Genomic DNA, 24,816 nt, shown 5'->3' on the forward strand with positions numbered 1-24,816 from the left:
TTTTAGGTCATACCTGAATGGTCTAGTGGTTTTCTGTACTTTCTTCAATTTAAGCCTGAATTTTGCAATAAGGAATTGATGATCTGAGCCACAGTCAGCTACAGGTCTTGTTTTTGCTGGCTGTATAGGGCTTCTCCATTTTTGGCTGCAAAGAACAGATTGATTAATATGATTTTGGTATTGACCATTTGTTGATGTCCATGTGTAGAATCGTCTCTTATGTTGTTGGAAAAGGGTATTTGCTATGACCAGTGTGTTATCTTGGCAAAACTCTGTTAGCCTTTGCCCTGTTTCATTTTGTACTCCAAGGCCAAACTTGCCTATACTCCAGGTATCTCTTGATTTCCTGTTTTTGCATTCCAGTCACCTGTGATAAAAAGGACACCTTTTTTTTGGGTGTTAGTTCTACAAGGTGTGGTAGATCTTCCTAGAACCAGTCAGCTTCACCTCCTTTGGCATCAGTGTTGGAGAATGAACTTGGATTATGTAATATTGAATGGTTTACCTTGGAAACCGACCAAGATAATTCTGTCTTTTTTGAGATTGCACTTGAGTACTGTATTTCAGACTTTTTTATTGACTATGAAGACTACTGTCTCATTTTCTGTCTCTATAGGTTTGCCTGTTTTGAACATTGCATTTAAGTAGAATCATTCAATACATGATCTTTTGTGACGGGCCTCTTTCACTTAGCGTAATATTTTCAAGGTTTATCCATGTCATAGCATGTTTCATTTCCTCATTTCTTTTTATTTCTGAATAATAATCCATTGTATGGTTATAACACATTTATCTGTTTCATCCAGTTGATGGATGTTTGGGTTGTTTCTACTCTTTGGCTATTATGGATAATGCTGTTGTGAATATTTGTGTGTAAGTTTTTGTATGCACATATATTTTCAGTTCTCTTGAGGGTATACCAAGCAGTGGAATTGCTGGGTATACCATTTTACATTCCTATCAGCATTATATGAAGGTTCCTGGTTTTCTACATCTTCAACAATGCTTTACTTATTTTCTCTTTTTGATTATAGTCATCCTCGTGGGTATAAATTGGTTTCTCATAGTAGTTTTGAATTGAATTTCCCAACAGTGTTTCTATTGGACTAAAATAATAAGATAGAGGAAGGACAGTTTACTGGCTGACATAGAATATGTTAATCATAAGAGAGTAGAAATGAATTGGCATATGCAAGTATTTTAATCATTTTCTAAGACTTTGCATTATCTTTATGATTCTTATTTATCAATTGACAATGAAGACATTTTATTTTGTACCTTAGATTCAAAATAGTTTTGAGGTTCCAAAATGCTTTTAACAAATTCCCTAAATATTTTTGTTACAGTTTTTCTTTCCCTTTAAAATATAGTCTTCATCCCTTTTGGCTCCTAAAAGAGATAGTTGAGAACATTTACTGATTTTGGACAAGTTCAGTTGAACAATCCAAGGACCATCTTGTACTAGTCACTCTTTTTACTGTGTTTACATGGGGGCTACCTTCACAAATCCTCCAATCTTGTGGGGGAGACAGATACACATTTATTTATATATAAGGAAGAATGTGACAAGTGTAGCAGTTGGTGGGTATAAATACAGTGTGTTACTATCAGAGTTATTAACTAGAAAGTAATTCCAGGTTTTAGCAGAGGCAGTAACTTGTAGACTAGGTAGAATTTTGGCTGGTAGAAAGCAGAATAGAAGAGAATTTTAGGTTGAAGGAACTATGTAAGCAAAGTCCTAGAAACAGTAAGGTATTTGGAATGAGAAGTAGTCTGTGTGATTATAGTTTCTGTTGTATTGGGACAAGACGGCTCATGGGGGATCCAGCTGAAAATAGCCTGGATGCATATGACATGTAAAGGACTCTGAATTTTGTCCTGTAATCAGTGGGATACTTTAGAGATAGATGGGGAGGCAAGGGAGGCATTTGTAATGAGAAGGGTGAGAACTGACTTATCAACTAAAATTCACTTAAAAATAGGGGTTTATTATTTCACATGAAAGAAATCTAGAAGTTAAAGAGTTGGTTAAAAGAAACCCAGTTATATCAGGGCTCTAGGATGGCATTGCTGCATATTTCTTGCTTTAATCTTTATGGTCACAAGATGGCTCTCATTCAGTCACAAACAGGAGGTTAAAAGGGTAGGCTGTCTTGTTAGAGAAGAAAACTTTGACTAGGCACTCCTAGCTTGACTGACCAAGATTGGATCTCATGACAGTGACTTAGCTGCAAAAGAAGCTGGGAAATGGGGAATCTGATTTTTTCCACCTTTATAGTGGTACTCTTGCGTGGAAAATCCCATGGATGGAAGAGCCTGGCAGGCTACAGTTCATGGGGTTGCTAGAGTTGGATATGACTGAGCGACTTCACTTTGACTTTTCACTTTCATGCATTGGAGAAGGAAATGGCAACCCACTCCAGTGTTCTTGCCTGGAGAATCCCAGGGACGGGGGAGCCTGGTGGGCTGCCGTCTACGGGGTCACACAGAGTTGGACACAACTGAAGTGACCTAGCAGTAGCAGCAGCAGTGGGAGGTGAGCTCTGCTGATGAAAAGAACAGGTGAGAGTAGGGGTTCTCAGAGGCTAGAAATTAGTAGTAGTAGGAGATGCTAATACTCTCTAGTTAGTAGTAAAAAGGCAAAAGGACAGATTTAAGAGATAAGTTAGAAGTAAAGGAGAAATTAAGATTGGCTCCTGGTTTGGTGATGAGTGAAGAGATGGTAATGCTATTTACCAAAGTGTATTTCCTGATCTAAAATTAAGTTGGGTCCTTAACCTGTTAATACCACTTACAAGGTGATACCGTCCTAGGCCTAGGGCCCTATTATTGTACCTTCTAATCACCAACCTAATGGAACTTGGAGGAGACTGTTGGAGGTAGTTCAGTCTTTTTTTTTTTTAATTGGTTTGATTTCTGTCATACATCAACATGAATTAGCCACAGGTATACGTATGTCCGCTTCTCATTTTTAAGGACTACTTCTTGGACCAGTGTCAGCTCGCTGCATAAAAATCACCTGGGGAGCTTGTTAAATAAATCAGAATCTTTGGGAATTTGATTATTTTTAGATCTTGGATTTGACCATCAATTTTGTTAACAAGCTCCCCAGGTAATTCTGATGCACAGCTTGGTTTAGGTATATTTGGTAGGAAAAATGTGGTCTTTGGTTTTAGGCAAACCTGAATTTAAATCCCAATTCTTCACTTATTAACTGTGTGAACTTGGCCAAAGCACTTGACTCACAGAGCTCGGGTCCCTCATCTGTGAAATGTGTAATAACAACAACATCACCAATAATAATAATAATCATAGCTACTTTACATAGCTTTTTGAAATACACAGTATTTATGTAGTGTGTCTAGCTTAATGACTGCCATATTGTAAGGATTCAGTAACTGGTTATTTTCATGTACCTTAATAAGTACTGGGTGTTTAATTTAGCAAAGAAATACATTTCTGTAAAGCTACAACAAAAAGAAAATAAAAAGCCAAATATAATAAATTGCTTTTCTTGTTCCTTGGTATCCACTGTAATCAATAATTGATTTTTTTGGCCCAGCCAAACATATTCTAAGCTTGAGCATATAAGCTCTGTTTATTTTCCGAACTGCATTTTTGGCTGTGTCTGTTCTGTATAATCTATATAAATATATAGCCTAAAAATCAGTCAGTATACAGAATTACTAATCCAATTTCTTTGAAATACATTATTTAATATTCAGTAGAGGCTATTTTTCACAGTAATCTCATATAAAACCTTAAACTAGGCAGGATTCTTGCTCTTATAAAACAAAAACCAGACAATTCTGATAAAAGTAGTAAGTGCACATTTAGGATCAGTTTGTTATTCTCGGGGCTTATGTAGTTGCCTGGGTTAATAATTGGAATGTTATTGTGATGACTGTCTTGTGATAAATAACTACTCACTGAAAGTGAATGCTCGTTTTTCCTGTTTCAGTGCGTAAGGAGGTCTTGGTGGAAGGGAGAAGATGCTTACATTGGCTATTTACTTTGTGCTAGGGAATTTGACTTAATTTGTCTTATAGGAAAGAGGCAGCCTGCTGTAGTGGGTTGTTCCTGTGGACTCTGAAGGCATGCTGTCTGGGTTCCTTTCTCAGCTCCTGCACTTACAGATGTGACTTTAGGTAAATTACTAATCTTTTCGTGCCTTGACATTATACTGTACACCTACCTCATGAAGTTGTTGTGAGGATTACATAAGCTAACATACCTAGAGTATTTACGAAATGCCTGGCTTATAGTTCTACGTAACTGTTGGCTAGTCTTAGTTTCACAAATTTCACAAATTTTCGCTGTTCTGCAGTCTCACAAAAATCCTGTAAGGTATGTATCTTCTTAATCTTTTTTTATAGGTAAGAACACTGAGTTTTGATGAGGTTAGTAACTTAGCCACAATGCCGTCTATTTGGTAATGCAAATCCTAGATAGCTTCTTTCTGCATTCTACTATGCCTTTAATAATTTAGTTATTTTTTTAAATTATAAAAATAATTACTTATGTGATTCATATGGTAACAAGTTATATTGATTTCATTTATCAAAAAATATTTTTGCTAATTGGCAATAGAATGGATTAACTATTTTTGAACTTTGAGTAAGCTGTTAATATTTTGAAAAACATTTTTTATTGATCCTCCCTTAAAAATATTGCATCAAGGGATGTGGAGAAAAGGTAACCCTTGCACTTTGTTGGTGGGAATGTAAATTGGTGCAGCCACGGTGGAAAACAGTATGGAGTTTCCTCAAAAAACTAAAAATAAAGTTGTCATATGATCCAGCAGTTCTACTGCTGGATATATATTTGAAGAAAACAAAAGCAATAATTTGAAAAAAACACATGCACCCCAGCATTCATAGTAACATTATTTACAAAAGCCAAGATATGGAAGCAACGTAAATATCCATTAATAGATGAATAGATAGATGAAGATATATTTACAACGGAATACTACTCAGCCACAAAAAATAATGAAATTTTGCCATTTGCAACAACATGGATGAATGTGGAGGGTATTATGCTTAGTGAAATAAGTCATTCAGAGGAAGAAAATACTGTATATTATCCTTTATATGTAGAACCTAAAAAATACAACAAACTAGCAAATGTAACAAAAAAGAAACTGGCTCACAAATATAGAGAACAATTGTGGTTACCAATAGGGGAGAGTTAAGTGGGGAAAACGAAATAGGGGTAGGGAATTAAGTACAACTACTATGTATGAAATAAATATGCTACAAGAATATATTGTGCAGCGAAGGGAATATAGCCAGCATTTTTTAACAGCAGTTAATTTTGAGTGAACTCCAGGAGTTGGTGATGGACAAGGAGGCCTGGTGTGCTGCAATTCATGGGGTCGCAAAGAGTCAGACTACTGAGCGACTGAACTGAACTGAATGGAGTATAATCTTAAAAAATTGTGAATCACTATGTTATAACCTGAAACTTACATAATATTATAAATCAACTATGCTTCAATAAAAAATTAAATATTGTATCAAGGTGTATTGAGATATTTTAAAGTATAGTGTAATTGCAGTAGGTATTTAATTGAAATTAATTATATAAATATAACTTACTTGGGTTTAGATAATGATATTTTTATGACATCATTTTATACTTGATGATCATAATATTTCAGTTCAGTTCAGTTGCTCAGTTGTGTCCAACTCTGTGCGACCATAATAGTATCTTGAGGTTTTTGGACTTTATTTTTGTTTGTTTTGTAGTTATATAAATATTTGAATACAATAGTGTTATTTACTTCATTTATAATATGGATGCATTTGTGATACATCTAAACCTAAATCCTGAATTATCTAACCCTAAATACATTTTATGGAATATATATACAGTTTGCCTGCTAACAGATCTCCACTAATGTGTATGAGTAGTATTGACTTGAGACATTTGTGTCTACCTCTCTGTATCTTTTATAAGAATAATTGTGTACTGAATAAGAAACTTAATTTAAAATATTAAAATGAAAGATAGGCTGTGTTTTTTGTTTTTAATTAATTCTGTAACAGAGGGGTGGAAGTATGTTAAACTAGCCTCTAAAGCCAGTCTTGCACACAGATACATGTACCACACTTACCAAACAATAAAATAAAAATATTGTTTTATAAGGTAATTTTCAGAAGGTAAAAAGCCCCAAACTGCTTTTCGCCTTTATAGTTTTAGGTAGAAAGCGTTGTACACAACTTGCTTTGATATTTCCCATTAGAAGCAATAGCGATTTTGCTTTGAATAGCTCTCAAGAAGTTATGTGTTTCCTCCTCAGCACTGTTTGGCCTACCTTATAAATTTCTTTTGGTAAAGTGCAGCGTGTTGCCAGAAATTCATTTTCTCTCTTTGGAATGGAATGGAAGTTGCTGAATTTGCTTATGGGTTAGAAAGAGAACAGTTACCCAAATTTTACATTCAATATATTTTCCCTTAGTTTCATTTAGTTTATAACATATTGGTGGCAAAACTGTTCCACATCCTTTGAATTTCATGATCTGATTCTGTACAGTAAGAAGTTATACAGATCTTTCTCACAGAACAGTCTGTCTTTTTTTTCTTAATTATTCTCCCCTTCCTCCCTACCTTGGCTCTCACCGATTCCTTTTTTCTCTCTCATTTTTTTTTCTTCTCAGTGGTTTGTTTCCCTCATCTGATCTCCATGAGGAATAAGGAGGGCTCTAAATCCTTGGTAGGGCAGTGTTGAAACAATTGGTGAAAGGAGAGCAGAGGACACATGAAGACGTGGGTTTTAAAACCATGCTTGGCTCCTGTGATTTTGAATCTGGAGGGTGGATCAGGTGCTCTGTTTACATCTGATTCCTGCATTGCTGCATTGCTTTTCTTTGCAAGAGCTGCCATCAGAATTGTAAATGCTCTTCCCTGCATTGCAGTTTAGTTTAGTTAGACATTTTGAAGGAATTGATGTTGGTTTTCAGTGCTTTTGCTGTAGTACCTTATCTGATTTGGGAAAGAAGGTTTTTACTTGGTTAGGTTTGTAGTTCTGTAGGCTTAGATTCTGTCAAAAAAAGGGGCTGGTTGATGTCGCAGATAAGATGACCATTATTTTTAGAGGTTAGTATCTAGAAATATCTTTTTCTACATCTGTATTACCATGGTGATAGAAGGCGTCCTAATTTTTCTCTGATTTTGAAGACTCTGCTAAGAGCATCAATACTTTTTTCTTTAATTATAAAGACCAAGATGCAAGGTTTTTCTTAATCTTAGTGGTTTTATTCCTAATTTACTTTCTCTGATACTTGCTAGATGAAAAGGTGGAACTTAAGGCAATTACTTTTTGTTAAAGATGATGTTGCCTGTCTCCGTGGTATGTGTGTGTGTTCTGGAAAGGAACTCACACACACACACACAAACACACACAGACACAAACTTCTGTGTTTTTTATGTAAAAAAAAAAACAAAAAACCAGCCTTTTTCTGCTTAAAACCCTGGATTGAACCTAATCTTGATAGCGAACAGGTATAAAAATTGCCTTCTTTTTAGTGAGCCCTTTCACACTATATTGTGGGTCTAGTTTTTAAAAATTTAGATAGTGTGCTTTTTTTTTTTTAAAGATAGTATACTCTTTATATATATATATATATATATATATATATATATGTATTTTACAGCAGCCCACTATAACCAGTCTTTGCACTAGATTTTCTTCTATGAAGTCCCATTTTTCTGGATTTGAGATCAGTAGAAAAATGAAGATAACATTGGATTTTCTTGGGGAAAAGTGGTGGTTAAGAATAGACTGCAAGGAAATGTATGACCCCCCCTTTTTTTTAATACTAGATATTTTAAACTTTACCTACATTAATTAATTTTGAATTTTCTAACTTAAACTGTTAGTGTAGAAGTGTTAGGAGAGGGAATTTCATGAACTCATATAGAGTGTTAGATCTTAAGAGAGACCATAGGGATCATATAGTAACTAATCTTGATACTCTGTAGAGGAACACTGGAGGTTTATTCATTCATTCATCCACCCATTCACTCAATGAATATTTATTTTACTATTGCTATTTTAGGTGCTGGGGATATCCTTAGCATAATGGAGTTCACAATTAATAGATATTAGACATCATAAGTAAGTAAATAGCATATTGGAAAGTGATAAAAGTAGTCTAGGATAAGGGGGAGAGAAAAGTACTTGTGTGAGGGTGGGTTTAGTTTGTACTTCAAAATAGGGCAGGTCCCAATGAAAATATGACATTTGAGCAGAAACTTGAAGATGAGAGTGTAGCCTGTGTGACTATCTGTGGGAAGATTGTGTCAGACAAATGGGATAGCCAATTCAAAGGCTAATACATGGGTCCGTGTCTAGCTTACCGTTCACTGAATAGTAAAAACATCACTTTGGCTTCTGGAGTAAAAGTGGACTGAAGTTAACAGGTGATGAAAGTTGACAGGATTGGAAGGCAAGGATATGAGAAACTGGATAGATTCTGTGGGGTCTGGTGAGTCGTAGGGACTTTGGCTTTTCATGAATGAAATGTAGGAAGGGGTGTCAGTGAAGGGTTTTGAGTAGACAGCATCTGACTTATATTTCAACTCTGAATCATTCTGACTGCCCTGCTGAGAAGAGATGCTGGGGTAGGGTTACTGGATTTAGAAAATAAAAGTATGCTCACTAAATTAAATTTGAATTTTAGATAAACAGTAGTTTTTTATCTACATTTGCCCCATGCCCTGTGACTGTTTACCCATGTAGCAGAATGTAAACTCCTATTTTATAGTTAAAAAAAGAAAAAGAACGCTCTTCACTGTTATTGTCGTTTACTGTCTATGACTGTTACCCTGATCCTGCTGATCCCAAGGCATGGGCCTTAGAGCAAATTTTCATCTTTGCCTTTCCATACTATCCAAATTACTGTTTTTCACATTTTGGTCATCTTATCCCCGAGAGTGTTACAAATGCAGTTTGTTGGACTCCGCCCAGACCTGCTGAATCACAGTTTCTTGAGATAGCACAGAGTAAATCCATGACTGCCTACTGTTCTACATTCTGTTTACAGTAGTGAATAAACCATACAAAATTCTTTGCCCGAATGAAATTGGTATTCTAGTGGGTGAGACAAATAAACAAGATAAATAAGTAAATATATAGTAAGTTAAATATTTATATAGGTGGTAAGAAGAAAGAAAAAGCATGACGAGGAAAGGACATATGTTATGTAATGATAAGGGAGTTGTAGTTTTAAACAGCGTATGCCCAGTGAAGACCTCACCATATAGTGATGTTTGAATCGAGACTTGAAGAAAGTGACAGAACAAGGTAGATCCCTGGAGGTATGCATTCTTCACTGAAGAAATAACAACTACAAAAGTCCTACTGCTGCTGCTGCTGCTAAGTCGCTTCAGTCGTGTCCGACTCTGTGTCGGTAGACTGCAGCCCACCAGGCTTCCCCGCCCCTGGGCTTCTCCAGGCAAGAACACTGGAGTGGGTTGCCATTTCCTTCAGGCAGGTGCAAATCTGGTGTGTTAAATACACTGCTGGGAGCCGTGTGTCTGGAGTGGAGTGAAAGGGGAAAAATAGTAGGGGAAGCGATGAGAGGAAAAAATAAGAAAGAGGAGTGGTTAGTGAGTGTTAGTAATTAGGCTTTATGGTATGTTGGAAAGAGACTTGGAAGCTAGACCCAGGTATGACATTATCTCTGAACCAGTTTCTTCTTTGCTAAAAGGCAGTAAGAAAATTAAGATGATCTCTTTTGGTGTTTTTTGTTTGTTTGTTTGTTTTGTTTTTAATCTTAAATAGTCTTTAATTTGATACTCTTCCATTTCTAGCTTGTTTACAAACGGTTCATTGTTTGAGATTCTTTTGTCCTTTTCATGAGCTCATTTCTGCCCTCTGTCTAGCCATGTGAACTTTTTCCTTTATGTTGCCCTTGTTCCTCTTTCTTTCTTGATTGAACTTGAAGATTTAGACAGTCCTTTGATAAATATAGTAGGAAATTGTTCTCTTATCACTTTGTCCAACCATTACTACTTCTGACATTTAAAGTTATTTAATGTTAGCTAAGAATTAAAGGCGTGCTGCGATTCATGGGGTCGCAAAGAGTTGGATATGACTGAGTGACTGAACTGAACTGAACTGAAAGAATTAGGAACCTCTTCATGGATCACAGCCTTGTTGTGGGGAAGGGACTTGCGTAACTCAGTGAAGCTATGAGTAATGCCATGCAGGGCCACCAAAGGCAGGCAGTCACGGTGGAGAGTTCTAATAAAACGTGGTCCACTGGAAGAGGGAATGGCAAACCACTCCAGTGTTCTTGCCTGGAGAAGCTCATGAACAGTATAAAAAGATGAGCATGCCCCCCCGCCCAAGTCAGAAGTATCCAATATGCTACTGGGGAAGGGTGGAGGGCAATTACTTATGGCTCCAGAAAGAATGAAGTGGCTTGGCCAAAGGGGAAATGACGCTAAGTTGTGGATGTGTCTGGTGGTGAAAATAAAATCTGATACTGTAAAGAAAGATATTGCATAAGAACCTGGAATGTCAGGTCCATGAATCCAGGTAAATTGGACTTGGTCAAGCAAGAGAAGGCAAGATTAAACATTGACGTCTTAGGGATCAGTGAACTAAAGTGGATGAGAATGGGCGAATTTAATTCAGATGACCATTGTATCTACTTCTGTGGGCAAGAATTCCTTAGAAGAAATGGAGTAGCCCTCATAGTCAACAGAAGAGTCTGAAATGCAGCACTTGGGTGCAACCTCAAAAACAACAGCGTGATCTCAGTTTGTTTCCAAGGCAAACCATTCAACATAATAGTAATCCATGTCTGTGCCCTAACCACTAATGTCAAAGAAGCTGAAGTTGACCATTTCTATGAAGACCACCAACACCTTCTAGAACTAACACTCAAAAAAGATGTCCTTTTCATCATAGGATATTGCAGTACAAAAGTAGAAAGTCAAGAGATACCTGGAGTAACAGACAAGTTTGGCCTTGGAGTACAAAATGAAGCAGGGCAAAGGCTAACAGAGTTTTGCCAAGAGAATGCACTGGTCATGGCAAACTCTTTTCCAGCAACACAAGAGACGACTCTACACATGGACATCAACAAATGGTCAATACTAAAATCAGATTGATTATGTTCTTTGCAGCCAAAGATGGAGAAGCTCTATACAGTCAGCAAAAGCAAGACCTGGAGCTGACTGTGGCTCAGATCATCAGTTCCTTATTGCAAAATTCAGGCTTAAATTGAAGAAAGCAGGGAAAACCATTAGACGATTCAGGTATGATCTAAATCAAATCCCTTATGATTATACAGTGGAAATGACAACTAGATTCAAGGGATTAGATCTGGTAGAGTGCCTGAATAACTGTGGATGGAGGTTCGAATCATTGTACAGGAGGCAGTGAGCAAAACCATCCCCCCAAAAAGAAAGGCAAGAAGGTGAAATTGTTGTCTGAGGAGGTTTTACTCCTCAATAGCTGGGGAAAGAAGAGAAGTGGAAGGCAGGGGAGAAAGGGAAAGGTTACATCCAACTGAATGCAGAATTCCAGAGAATAGCAAGGAGAGATAAGAAGGCCTTCTTCAATGAACAGTGCAAAGAAGTAGAGGAAAACAATAGAATGGGAAAGACTAGAGATCTCTTCAAGAAAATTGGAACAAGGGAACATTTCAAGGGAACATTTCATGCAAGAATGGGCATGATAAAGTACAGAAACGGTAAGGAGCTAACAGAGGTAGAAGAGATTAAGAAGTGGCAAGAACATACAGAAGAACTATATACAAAAGGTCTTAATGACCTGGATAACCATGATGGTGTGGTCACTAACCTAGAGCCAGATATCCCAGAGTGTGAAGTCAAGTGGGCCTTAGGGAGCATTACTACAAATAAAGCCAGGTGATGGAATTCCAGCTGAGCTATTTAAAATCCTAAAAGTCGATGCTGTTAAATTGCTGCACTCAATACGCCAGCAAATCTGGAAAATTTAGCAGTGCCCACAGGACTGGAAAAGATCAGTTTTCATTCCAGTCCCAAAGAAGGGCAATGTCAAAGACTGTTCAAACTACCATACAATTGCACTCATTTCACATGCTAGTAAGGTTATGCTCAAAATCCTTCAAGCTCGGCTTTAGTAGTACAGGAACTGAAAAATTCCAGATGTACAATCTGGGTTTAGGAAAGGCATAAGAACCAGAGATCAAATTGTCAGCATTTGTTGGATCATAGAGAAAGCAAGGGAATTCCAGAAAAACATCTACCTCTGCTTCATTGACTATGCTAAAGCTTTTGACTGTGTGGATCACAACAAACTGTGGAAAATTCTTCAAGTGCGGGAATACCAGACCACCTTACCTGTCTCCTGAGAAACCTGTATGCAGGACAAGGAGCAACAGTTAGAATTGGACATGGACCAATTGACTGGTTCCAGATTGGGAAAGGAGTACGTCAAAGCTGTATATTGTCACTGTATATTATTTAACTTCTATGCAGAATACTTCATATGAAGTGCTGGGCTGGATGAATCACAGGCTGGAATCAAGATTGCTGGAGAAATGTCAGCAACCTCAGGTATGCAGATATGATATCACTCTAATGGCAGAAAGTAAAGAGGAACTAAAGAGCCTTTTGATGAGGGTGAAAGAGAAGAGTGAAAAAGCTTTTGAAACTCAAAAATGAAAAATCCTAAGATCATGGCATCCATCGCTTCATGGCTTATAGATGGGAAAAAGTAGAAGCAGTGACAGATTTTGTTTTCTTCGGCTCCAACATCCCTGCAGTTGGTGACTGCAGCCATGAAATTAAAAGACACTTGCTCCTTGGAAGGAACGCTATGACAAACCTAGACAGCATATTAAAAAGCAGAGACATCACTTTGCCAGCAAAGGTCCGTTTAGTCAAATCTGTGGTTTTTCCAGTAGTCATATATGGATGTGAGAGTTGAACCATAAAGAAGGCTGAGTGCCGAAGAATTGAAACTTTCGAATTGTGGTGCTGGAGAAGACTCTTGAGAATCCCTTGGACTGCAAGGAGATCACACCAGTCAATCCTAATGGAAAACAACTCTGAATATTCATTTGAAGGACTGCTGCTGAAGCTGAAGCTCCAGTATGTTGGCTACCTAATGTGAAGAGCCAACTCATTAGAAGAGGCCCTGATGCTGGGAAGGATTGAAGGCAGAAAGAGAAGAGGGCGGCAGAGGATGAGATGACTAGATAGCATCACTGACTCAATGGACATGAATTTGAGCAGACTGTAGGAAATGGTAGAGGTCAGAGGAGCCTGGCATGCTGAAGTCTGTGGGGTCACAAAGAGTTGGACATGACAGTGACTGAACAACAACAAGAACAAGATAAGAAGCATTTTTCTCTACTAAGAGATTTACATTCTTTGAATGACAGCTTGACTTAAAGCTTAACAGAGAGAGGAAAAAGAGGCTTGACTAAGCTTCAAATTGAATAAATCCCCAATTCCAGTCCAAGGTTAAATGTAATATAATGTGTAGATAATCATGGGATTCTTAACTGGATATCTCTGTGGAAAGGACACTTTTGAGTAGGTCTTAATCTTAAATGACTGTTTACTTACAAATAATCGAGTAGACCACTCTAAGATGTTGTTTTGATGGGTTCTATTAGCAGATGTCATGGATAAAAAGATCATCATGAAGCTTTGCAATCTTCTTTAGTAATAATTCTGTTGGAAGAACAAAGCACTATCAAATTTATTGCTGGAGGCTTTGAAATCCAACACACACAAAAAACAGGACTTGTAGGCGCTCAAATTGCAGCTTTCACGCAACGGTAATGAAACAATATAATCACTCTGAATAATTCTGCCGCCTTGTCTAGCTCTCACAGGGTATTGTGAATTATAAAGAAACAAATCCAAAAATCTAAGCAGTATCTTGGGGTTTGATGTGTTATGTTTTTGTTGTCTGCTAGAGTTTGAGTACTGCAGGAGAGTCACAGAAGGGGTATAATATTAGGTACCAACATATTAGGTTAAGTTTACGATGGCAGTTCTACTTTACAATAGTTGTTGTTTAGCCACTAAGTCGTGTTCAGTTCTTTTGTGACCCCATGGGCTGTAGTCCATCAGGCTCCTCTGTCCATTAGATTTCCCAGGCAAGATTGCTGGAGTGAGTTGCCATTTCCTTCTCCAGGGGATCTTCCTGAACTAGGGAGCGAGCTCACGTCTCCTGCTTGGCAAGGCAGGTTCTTTACCGCTGAACCACCTGGAAAGCCCACCTTACAACAATGCATTTACAGGTGTTTTTTTTTTTTTTTTTTTTTTTTTTGCTAATAATCATTTTCTTTGTTGTGTATTTGATGAGGCTTTTGTAGTGATTATTCTTTTGGGCCTGGCTGTAATGAAAGAAATCTTAATTGGACCTTTCTTGACTAAATATAATTATTTTAGAAGGAGTGAGGTGGAAAGGCATTGTAAAACTTAGTTGAATAATCAGTTGCATATATTTATTTGTAACCTTTACCTTGCTCATTTATTTTCCTACAGTGTGAAACTGTTGAAAGTTTAAATTGAAACTGTTTGTACACTTAAAATAGGAGCCTATTGAAAAATAATGGTGTAAATTTTGAAAAACAAAGTTTATTTTGCATCTTTTGAACATTATTGAATTCTAGACTTGAAGATATGTTTCAGCTGATTTTTGTAGCTATGGTAATTTTATCAGGTTGGTAGCTGTGCCACAATCAAAGTACAATATAATTAATAACAGGCTTTGGAGTTTCTATTTAATGGACACTAATTTATTTGCATTTTATAAAATCAAAACAAGACATACTAAGTTCCAATGAAACAGCCTAATAAATGTGCTCCTTATTATTTTTAAAAACTAGCCAATTAAAGATGAGGAAGTAAATCTTTACTGAGCTAGCTCCTCTGACACCATAAGAGATGACTGTGTCCTGCCTGCTCTTGCCTTCACCAAAATTAGGTTGTTGGGCAGCTGAATAACTCTGTCATGAAAAAGTTTATTTTTAAAATCACTGTTGGCAAGCTATGACCTGTGGACTAAATCCTGTCTGTTTTTGTAAATGAAGTTTTATAGGACACAGCCATGCCCATCTGTGTTCACATGTTGTCCGTAATTGCTTTGGCGCTACAGTGGCACTGTTCAGCACTGTCAGATCAAAGGATCCACAAGGCTTAAAATATTTTCTATTATTTGGCCCTGTCGGGAGAATCGTGCTGACTGCTGTTTTTTAATCTAAGTCTTCTGTAGATACGTCGTGTTCAAGTTACGGTGGAGTTTTATGTGGTTGGTATTTTTGTGTTTAATTTTCCATTCTGCTTCATTCTAAGGAAGAGTAGTTAAAAAAAAAAATCATTTGGAGTGTTAGTTTCTAGCTTCCTCATCAAAAGTAGGTATAATACCACTTCACACGGTTGCTATGAGTCAATGAGAACTGTAAATAAAATCCTTAAGGTGCCTGGCACCCAGCAGGAATTTAGGTGGTAGGGAGATATAATCAGGGAAAGTCTAGGTGTTTCTTTGGGTGATTTAGGATGGCATGTTTTTAGAGATTCTGATTTGTCCACAGAGCTGGCTATGGAAGCCTAGTTTATACAGGTTCTTAATACAACATTGTTGATTAACTTTCCTCCATCCTTTCCTTCCTGCTTCCCTGTGCCCCTCTTTCTCTTTCCTCTCCTTCTACTGACCATTGTTTATTGCAGGAAAAATGGGGTATGAGAGGATGGTCATGTCCCAGGTCTTGACTGAGTACCTGGGATGGGCTGCCAAGTGAGGGTCCTTGTGCAGGAACGAGTTCAAGAGATAGCCATAGTAAAATGAAAGCAGGTTTATTTAGAGAGACACACTCTTTTGAGGGGCTTCTCTGGTGGCTCAGATGGCAAAGAATCTGCCTGCAATGCAGGAGATCCAGGTTTGATCCCTGGGTTGGGAAGATCCCCTGGAGAAGGGAATGGCTACCTACTCCCCTGGAGAATCCCATGGACAGAGGAGCCTGGTGGGCTACTGTCCATGGGATCTCAAAGAGTCTGACATGACTGTTCTACTAATACACACATATACACACACTCACACTCCTTTTAGAAGGTAAGAGGTGACCCCAGGGCATGGAGTCTTTTTGAAAAGTGAGAGCAGAGCTTGGCTGTGGCAGGTGGTTAGTGGTCTGCATAATTTAGTTTTTATGGGCTTCTGTGGTGGCTCAGAGGTAGAGAATCCGCCTGCCAATGCAGGAGACAGGGGTTTGATCCCTGGCTCAGGAGGGTCCCCTGGAGAAGGAAATGGCAACCCACTCCAGTATTCTTGCATGGAAAATCCCACTGACAGAGGAGCCTCACGGGCTGTAGTCCCTGTGGTTGCAAAGAGTTGGAGAGAATTTAGCAACTAAACAACAAAGAAGGAGTAGCAGGAAAAGTCTAACCATCTTAGGGAAGGAGTGGGGATTTTCAGGAGATGGGGCACCACCCCTTTGGGGCCTTTTATAATTGGCTTCCAAACTGTCATGGCACCTGTGGGTGTATATTTAGCATATGCAAATGTATTACAGCGAGCATATAGTGTGGCTGAAGGTCTACTGGAAGCCGAATCGTCCTCCATCTTGAGCCTAGTAGGTTCTAACCCGTCTTGGTCTTGTCCTCTTGTTTTTCACGGTTGTGTCATTCTTTTAATGGTTATGTCCTGTCCTCTTCCTTCCTGTCTCAATACCTTGGCTTCTCTGTTTCCTTTTTGATACATGTAAGCATTAGTACTAAATTTAGTACTAAATTTAAATTAGTACTAAATTTAGTCAGTCAGTAGAGACTTGTAGAGGATTTTCTATTATTCTTCTTAGTTCCATCGTCTTGGAAGCTGAGGAAATTAACTTCTTGTGATCTCCCTCCCTACCCTCTTTATTCTTATGTGATAATGTGTACCAGCAGCTATCTAGGTATATATATATATATATGCAAAATCCATTCCTACCACAGCAAATTTTAGAGCAGGTTTTCAGTTTTGTTTTAACCCATGATGCCAAGGGCTCACTTGTAGACAAGCATAGTTTTCTTCTAGAAGACAGGACAGATAGATGATAAATAGATTCTACCTAACATTTTGAAGGAAACTTAACGATCTAGTGATGATAAAATTGAGCTTGCAATCTTCCTATTGCAAGCACCCACTTCATTGTTTTCTTGTTTCTTGAAAACATAAACTTAGAAAACTAAGTTATTTTACTTGACAGTAATTTTTAGAAGATTAATTTGAAACCTGGGACCTAACCCTTTCAAGTTACTTTAAAACCAATCTTAATATAAATGAGAGCAAGGACAAAGAATCTTAGAATGTTTTTTAATTGCCATTATTATTATTTTATGGTAGCATTTAGTTTTGTAGGTGTCACGGAAAAGATATGGAAAAGAGGTGATAGTTATAATATTAGCAGACCCATAGATAATAGTTAACAGTTATCCAGATTTGTTAGGTTTGAAAATCTTTTTATCCATAGTGAATTTACTCCTATTTTCAGTTTAACTGATTCTTTTGTTTGTGGTTTAAAAAGGAGTTAAATTGGGTCAGAATTTCTCATTGAATGTTCTACCTTTTTGAAGCTACTGACTGACCTGAATTTAGTACCAGTGCTTCATTTCAGTTCAGTCGCTCAGTCGTGTTCAACTCTTTGCAACCCCATGAATCGCAGCGTGCCAGGCCTCCCTGTCCATCACCAACTCCTGGAGTTCACTCAGACTCATGTCCATCGAGTCGGTGATGCCATCCAGCCAGTGCTTACATACATCAAAAAGGAAACAGAGGAGAGAAAGGTATGAAGACCAGTAGGAAGAGAGGAAAGTGAGAGAGGGACAGAGGGAAGGAGGGAGGAGAGGGAAAGACGGAAGAAGGTTAATCAGAAATGTTACATTAAGAACCTGGATAAACTAGGCTTCCACAGCCAGCTCTGTGGAGAAATCAGAATCTCTAAACACATGCCATCCTAAATCACCCAAAGAAACATCTAGAGTTTTCCTGATTATATCTCCATACCACTTGAATTCCTTCTGGGTCCTGGCACTCTGCTAAGGATTTTATTTACAGTTTTCATTGACTCCTCATAGTAACCGTGTAAGGTGGTCTTCAGAGAAGGCAATGGCATCCCACTCCAGTACTCTTGCCTGGAAAATCCCATGGATGGAGGAGCCTGGTAGGCTGCAGCCCATGGGGTCGCTAAGAGTCGGACACGACTGAGTGACTTCACTTTCACTTTTCACTTTCACACATTGGAGAAGGAAATGGCAACCCACTCCAGTATTCTTGCCTGGAGAATCCCAGGGACAGGGGAGCCTGGTGGGCTGCCGTCTATGGAGTCGCACAGAGTCGGACACGCCTGAAGTGACTTAGCAGCAGCAGCAGCAGCAAGGTGGTCTTATACCTACTTTTGATGAGAAAGCTAGAAACTAACATTCAAAATGATTTTTTTAAGTATTAAACCCAGTTTTTATATATCACCATTCTATTAAAGGTAATGTATTCTTCCTCCTTTTTCATTTATTTTATAGCACACTGAGAGATAGATAGCAATCTCGAGTCCCTTAGCTTCTGTGAGTCACAGAGGGATATTAAATAATTTTCTTACAACTGCCATTTGAGTCAAAGTTAGGGGCATACATTTGAGTGTACCTTATTTTGTCAATTTATGGGAACCAGACAGGTTTAAAAAGTAATTTTGTGTCTGGAAATAGGTAGATAACAGAAAATGAGAGATTGTTTAGTGTTAAAAAGTTTTGAGAGTTTAAAGAATTTTATCTTGCCAGCATACAGGGAGAGAACTGAGTGAGTTGTATGTCCTGGGGAAACAGAACTCAAAAGCACGTGTTAGTATTAGCATTCTGTTTGCTTGTATATGAGAAAAACCAGTAACAAATTGATTTAATCTGTGAAAGGAGAAAGAGCAGGGAGGTGGTAGGAGGAGAAGAAAAAAAGACCTATTTAGAGATAGTGAATTTTGTTTGTCTTTCTTTGTTAATCTGCTGATTAACTGTCAGCTAGTGAAGAGACCAATCAGATATTCTGCTCTTGGGCAGCTGTATAAATCATCAAAGAAAACGGTTTTGGTTGTTTATGAATTCTCTGGAAGACTTTGGGTGTTCTATGACTTGCACATAAGAGGTTGCCTCTATATTATGTCTGCCACTATCCTCATTAGCATTTCCATGCCAGATTTGCATCAGAATTCCTCACTTGCTTTAATTATGGTCTTGTTTCCATGATTTTCTCCCCTCATTTTGTATTCTTTGGTGTGTTAGATAGTCTTTCCAAAAGTTAATGCTCCATCTTCCTGGGATTATGTTTGCTGTTGTAAACCATTATTTTAACATTGTGTGCATGTAATTTGTTAGTTCTCAGATCAAAAAAATCTTAGTCTGTTTGTGACTGTATGGGAGATCTGAACCACAATGTTTAAAGTATGTGCAGTGGATTTCTTTGGTCAGTTATCTGAAAGAGTTTAGTAAACCAACAAAAAATATTTATACTGAGAAGTTTATGTTCTTTTACCTTACTGTTGCTTTAAAAGTTTAGGTTATGATTTTGAAATATTTTGCAAATTAGCTTCTCTGTAGTTAGACTTACTGTTGCTGTGCACTTTATCTTTGATGAAGAGTGGGGGAATCTTATGGTAAATTCTGTTTTCTTACAGTCAAAGGCTGTTGGTCTGTTAGATGTGGATGTGTATGGCCCTTCAATTCCAAAGATGATGAATCTGAAAGGCAATCCAGAATTATCACAGAGTAAGTAAAGAAGAGATAAAGAGTATGACAATATAGTTACACTTTTATTTAGTACCTGCAGGGTGTCAGGCATTGTGCCATATACTGTGTATACCTTATGCGCACTGCAATATAAGGTATGGAGTCAGACTGTCTGGGTTTGAAATCTGGCTCTGTCACCGATTAACAGTGTAGCTTTGAATGACTTGTTCAACCTCTTTGTGCCTCAATGCCCCCATGTCTAAAATAGGGTTAAACAATTGTACTTACCAGATAGAATTGCTATATTTAATTGCTTAACTACAAAATTGCTGTAAGTGTAGTGCATATGAAACACAGTGCTTGGCACACTGTACATGGTCAAATTTAGCTCATCATAGTCTTTGTATATAAAATGTGTGGATGTATGGGGGGGTATTTGAATAGAAAGTATCTAATATATTTGTTAGAAGAGCTGAAAATTATTTTCTCTAATCAGATTTTTGTTATATTTATTTTAAATTGTTTTTGAAAAAATTAATTTCTCTCCCCAGCCTTCACTGCCATCAATAATAGGACAGAGTAATTTTTTTGAATAAATCTTTAATATTTATAGCTGTTATTATATTTTCTTACAAAACTATTAAATATAAAGCTTTAAGAACAAGGAAATTCTATGCTCAAAAAAAGAAAAATTGAAACAACTGGTAACTTTCCTTGAAAAATAGTTTTGAGTGAAGACACTTTATTAAAATGTATTTGTAACTATAGTAAGCGTATGAGATTGAATAATTTCTTTTATTTCTTATTGGACCTTTTATTTTCCATGAATCTAGGACAAAATGTATTTAATGAAGGGTTTTTATTGAATTTTCTGTGTACATAACAGAAGGTGTTATTTTTGTCATTGTGATTAAATGTTAGATAGTAAGACATTATCTGCTATTTAAGGTACCTTTGTTTGTGCTGAGATGGGCTTCCCTCATACCTCAGTCTTTAGAGAATCTGCCTGCAATGCTGGAGACCCAGGTTTGATTCCTGGGTCAGAAAGGTCCCCTGGAGAAGGAAATGGCAACCCACTCCAATATTCTTGCCTGGAGAATCCCATGGACAGAGGAGCCTGGTGGGCTGCAGTCCCTGGGGATCAAGAGTTGGACACAATTTAGCGACTAAACCACCACCAAGGTGGTTTTATTCCTGCTGTAGTTGTTGAAATCAGTTACAGAGTTAAGTTCTGAATAACTGCTTATCAGATAATAAGGATTCTTCCTATTACTTGAAGGAATTTAAGGCTCTAGTGATGATAAAAGGGACCCTAGCTGTCCTACATTTCAAGCACCCACTTAAGCTGTTTTCTTGTTTTGTGAAAATATAAACTTAAAAGAAAGCTAATTTATTCTAGTTTCTTTGTTCTTTGCCCTTTTAGTGGAATGCGTACTTAGTTTACAAATATGTGCCGTGAGCCAAAATGTCAAACTTACACAAAGAAGTAATGCATGTGTATACTTTAACTGATAGACTCTTACGTCTGTCTCTTGATTAAAGGAGCGTGACAGCTAGTGCGTGTAGCGCATGAGTGATGGCGAAATGGAGCCCTCGGTGTCAGTTTTTTCTTAAGTAGTCTGTTCAGTCTATGCCAGTATAAATACTTGAAGTGAACTTTAATTTCTTTCTTCTTGTTTTCCTGAAGCTGTACTCTTAAATTTGATGTTTGCAAATTGGCTGCCATTAAATAGACTTTCTGGCAAAAATGAGCTACTGGCAATCTTGGAAAGCCTGAAAAGACTGTGTGTCGACAAGCAGATCTCAAGTCCCATAAGAGATAAACCGAAAGATTAAGGCATTCACTTAGAAGAGTGGGGATTCTTGAAAGCCCATCTTATAAATTGGTTTTTGAATCTTAGATAAACCTGCTACCATTGTATTTTAATTGGCATCATTTTGACTTTTCTATGTTTTTGTCATTTTAATTTATCCTGTATTACTGTTTATTAAAGAAAGCACAGTGCAGCATGAAATTATCTTATTAACAGTAAGAAAAAAGATTTGTTTTCAGTGGTTCAGATTTTGGGGAGATAGAACTGTGAGCAGAATCTTAGCTTTATAAATGTTTCCCCTGTTCTTGGACTTAGCTACACAACCATAGAGGGAATGGGACTTCAGGACTGTATTTTTCTGTTCATTATTTAAGCAGACATATGGTAATGTAGTTTTGATCAATTTGTTAATTTTAAAACTCCATGTTAAAGTTGGCAGATTCATTCTCTTATATTTTTTCTTTTTGAGGAGATTATAGAAAAACCATACTTCTTATACTTATGATATTTTAGTCTTGATCACCAAGGGAAATTTTACATTTGTTTCTAGAGAAGTGAATTCAGTAATTGAGGAAAAATTTGTTTATAATAGTTTTGGATTTCTTAGGTCGAAAATGTTTCTATCAGCTTAAAATGACAATAGTGATTTTCTATGTTGGTATGCAGTATGCAAAATTATGGTAATGGAAAGTCTAGCTGGTTTGTAGAGAGAGTACTGTACAAAAAACCTCACCAGGTTGACATTATAATGGCTGCAAATGACCAGTTGCTTTGGGAACCTAATGGAGTTTAGAATAAAATCCATGTGTAGTTTGAGAAATTATCATCTTACTATGAGTTAAGCTTTTTTTGGTCTAAAGAACAAATATCAGTCATTTTTCTCTTTTTTAAGTTTGTAAATAACATAATATGCAGATTTCATATTATACTATAGCCAAACTATACCCCTAGAAATTATTGACTAGGAAGGTTTTCACTTGAAATTGTAAGAAAATATTACATGGTAGTTGCACACAGAAATGTGTTGTTAATTCACTAATGTAATACTCTTTTTTGTTGAGGATTTTCACTAAGCTTTCTCAACTAACTTTTATTGGTAGACATCTGCTTTCTTTCACAGTTTTATGATGATAAATTCACTCTTTATCACAGTTGTGAATTTATCACTACTTAGTTTTACTAAAGAATGTCTTATAGTATATTTAGCTAATAAAGTAGGAAAAATTTTAAGGCCTGTGGAAAGAGGTTACTAAAATTGAAATGTCAAGTAATTTTATTGAGGATGACACAGTTCTTATTAATAATGATTAACTATGAGACTTTTTTTTAAGTAGGATTCACTTTTTTTTGTTGGGGGATAGATTTTCCACTCATGTCACAATATTCTGCTCTCTCTGTCTTAATAAGCTTTTCCAAGTTTATGAAATGAATGTGTGTACAGAAGAGACAGAGAAAATGTGGAAAATCAGCTTGGCAAATGACTTTTTATAATAGCAGTCATCTCCAGTAAGAGCTATCAAGAAGTGACTAAATTTTCTTAAGGTAATTTAAGTGTATAAAGAATGAGAGTGAATTCTACTTATTTCTGAAATTACCTTTTTTTCTTCCAAGGCAGAGAGTTAGGGGTGTTACTGAAGTTACTGACTTGAATAATTAAATTCGGATGCAGTAGTTACAGTGAAAATTTCTCATTTATAATTTACTTCTTCTGGTCATTATCTTGTGGACTCTTGGGTTTAATCTGATGCTAGAGTTCCTCTGATTATCTTTGGAAAGGGTTCTGGGATGTATTGCATAATCAAGGTGTTATAGAAATGACTTTTTTCTTGCTGACTTCCTGGATTTTGTTTACAATCTGTTTTATACCTACAATATTAAATTGTTGCTGTTGTTTACTCACTGAATTGTGTCCAACTCTTTTGCAACCCCATGGGCTGTGTAGCCTACTAGGCTCCTCTGTCCATGGGATTTCCCAGGCAAGAATACTGAAGTAAATTGCCATTTCCTTCTCCAAGGGATCTTCCCTACCCCGGGATGGACCCACGTCTCCTGCATTAGCAGGTGAATTCTTTACCACTGAGCTACCAGGGAAGCCCAGAATATTAAGCAAAGTGTAAATCAGGAGTTGAAGGAATCTTGAAATCTTATTAATTTAATCATGTTAATCTGTAAATCTTGTTTTGGTTTACTCTGGCTTTCAGTTCAGTTCAGTTCAGTCGCTCAGTCCTGTCCGACTCTTTGCGACCCATGAATCGCAGCACGCCCGGCCTCCCTGTCCATCACCAACTCCCTGAGTTCACTGAGACTCACGTCCATCGAGTCAGTGATGCCATCCAGCCATCTCATCCTCTGTCGTCCCCTTCTCCTCCTGCCCCCAATCCCTCCCAGCATCAGAGTCTTTTCCAATGAGTCAACTCTTCGCATGAGGTGGCCAAAGTACGGGAGTTTCAGCTTTAGCATCATTCCTTCCAAAGAAATCCCAGGGCTGATCTTCAGAATGGACTGGTTGGATCTTCTTGCAGTCCAGGGAACTCTCAAGAGTCTTCTCCAACACCACAGTTCAAAAGCATCCATTCTTTGGCGCTCAGCTTTCTTCACAGTCCAACTCTCACATCCATACATGACCACTGGGAAAACCATAGCCTGGACTAGATGGACCTTTGTTGGCAAAGCAATGTCTCTGCATTTCAATATGCTATCTAGGTTGGTCATAACTTTCCTTCCAAGGAGTAAGTGTGTTTTAATATCATGGCTGCAATCACCATCTGCAGTGAGTTTGGAGCCCCCCCCAAAAAAGTCTGACATTGTTTCCACTGTTTCCCCATCTATTTCCCATGAAGTGATGGGACCAGATGCCATGATCTTCGTTTTCTGAATGTTGAGCTTTAAGCCAAATTTTTCACTCTCCTCTTTCATTTTCATCAAGAGGCTTTTTAGTTCCTCTTCACTTTCTGCCATCAGGGTGGTGTCATCTGCATATCTGAGGTTATTGATATTTCTCCCAGCAATCTTGATTCCAGCTTGTGCTTCTTCCAGTCCAGCGTTTTTCATGATGTACTCTGCATATAAGTTAAATAAGCAGGGTGACAGTATACAGCCTTGACGGACTCCTTTTCCTGTTTGGAACCAGTCTGTTGTTCCATGTCCAGTTCTAACTGTTGCTTCCTGACCTGCATACAGATTTCTCAAGAGGCAGGTCAGGTGGTCTGGTATTCCCATCTCTTTCAGAATTTTCCACAGTTTATTGTGATCCACACAGTCAAAGGCTTTGACATAGTCAATAAAACAGACATGA

General features: G+C 37.5%; 1 protein-coding gene across 2 annotated transcripts in view; it reads left to right on the forward strand.

Moving 5' to 3' along the window:
- Window positions 1-24,816, forward strand: part of NUBPL (NUBP iron-sulfur cluster assembly factor, mitochondrial) — a 245,750-nt gene that overhangs the window by 31,765 nt on the left and 189,169 nt on the right. For both annotated transcript variants that reach the window (XM_055556683.1, XM_055556682.1), the window contains exon 4: window positions 19,656-19,746. In XM_055556683.1, coding sequence (XP_055412658.1) covers window positions 19,656-19,746 — 91 coding nt within the window. The remainder of the gene's footprint in view (window positions 1-19,655; window positions 19,747-24,816) is intronic.

The sequence above is a fragment of the Bubalus kerabau genome, chromosome 19 (genome assembly GCF_029407905.1).
Source record: "Bubalus kerabau isolate K-KA32 ecotype Philippines breed swamp buffalo chromosome 19, PCC_UOA_SB_1v2, whole genome shotgun sequence".
NCBI lineage: Eukaryota > Metazoa > Chordata > Mammalia > Artiodactyla > Bovidae > Bubalus > Bubalus kerabau.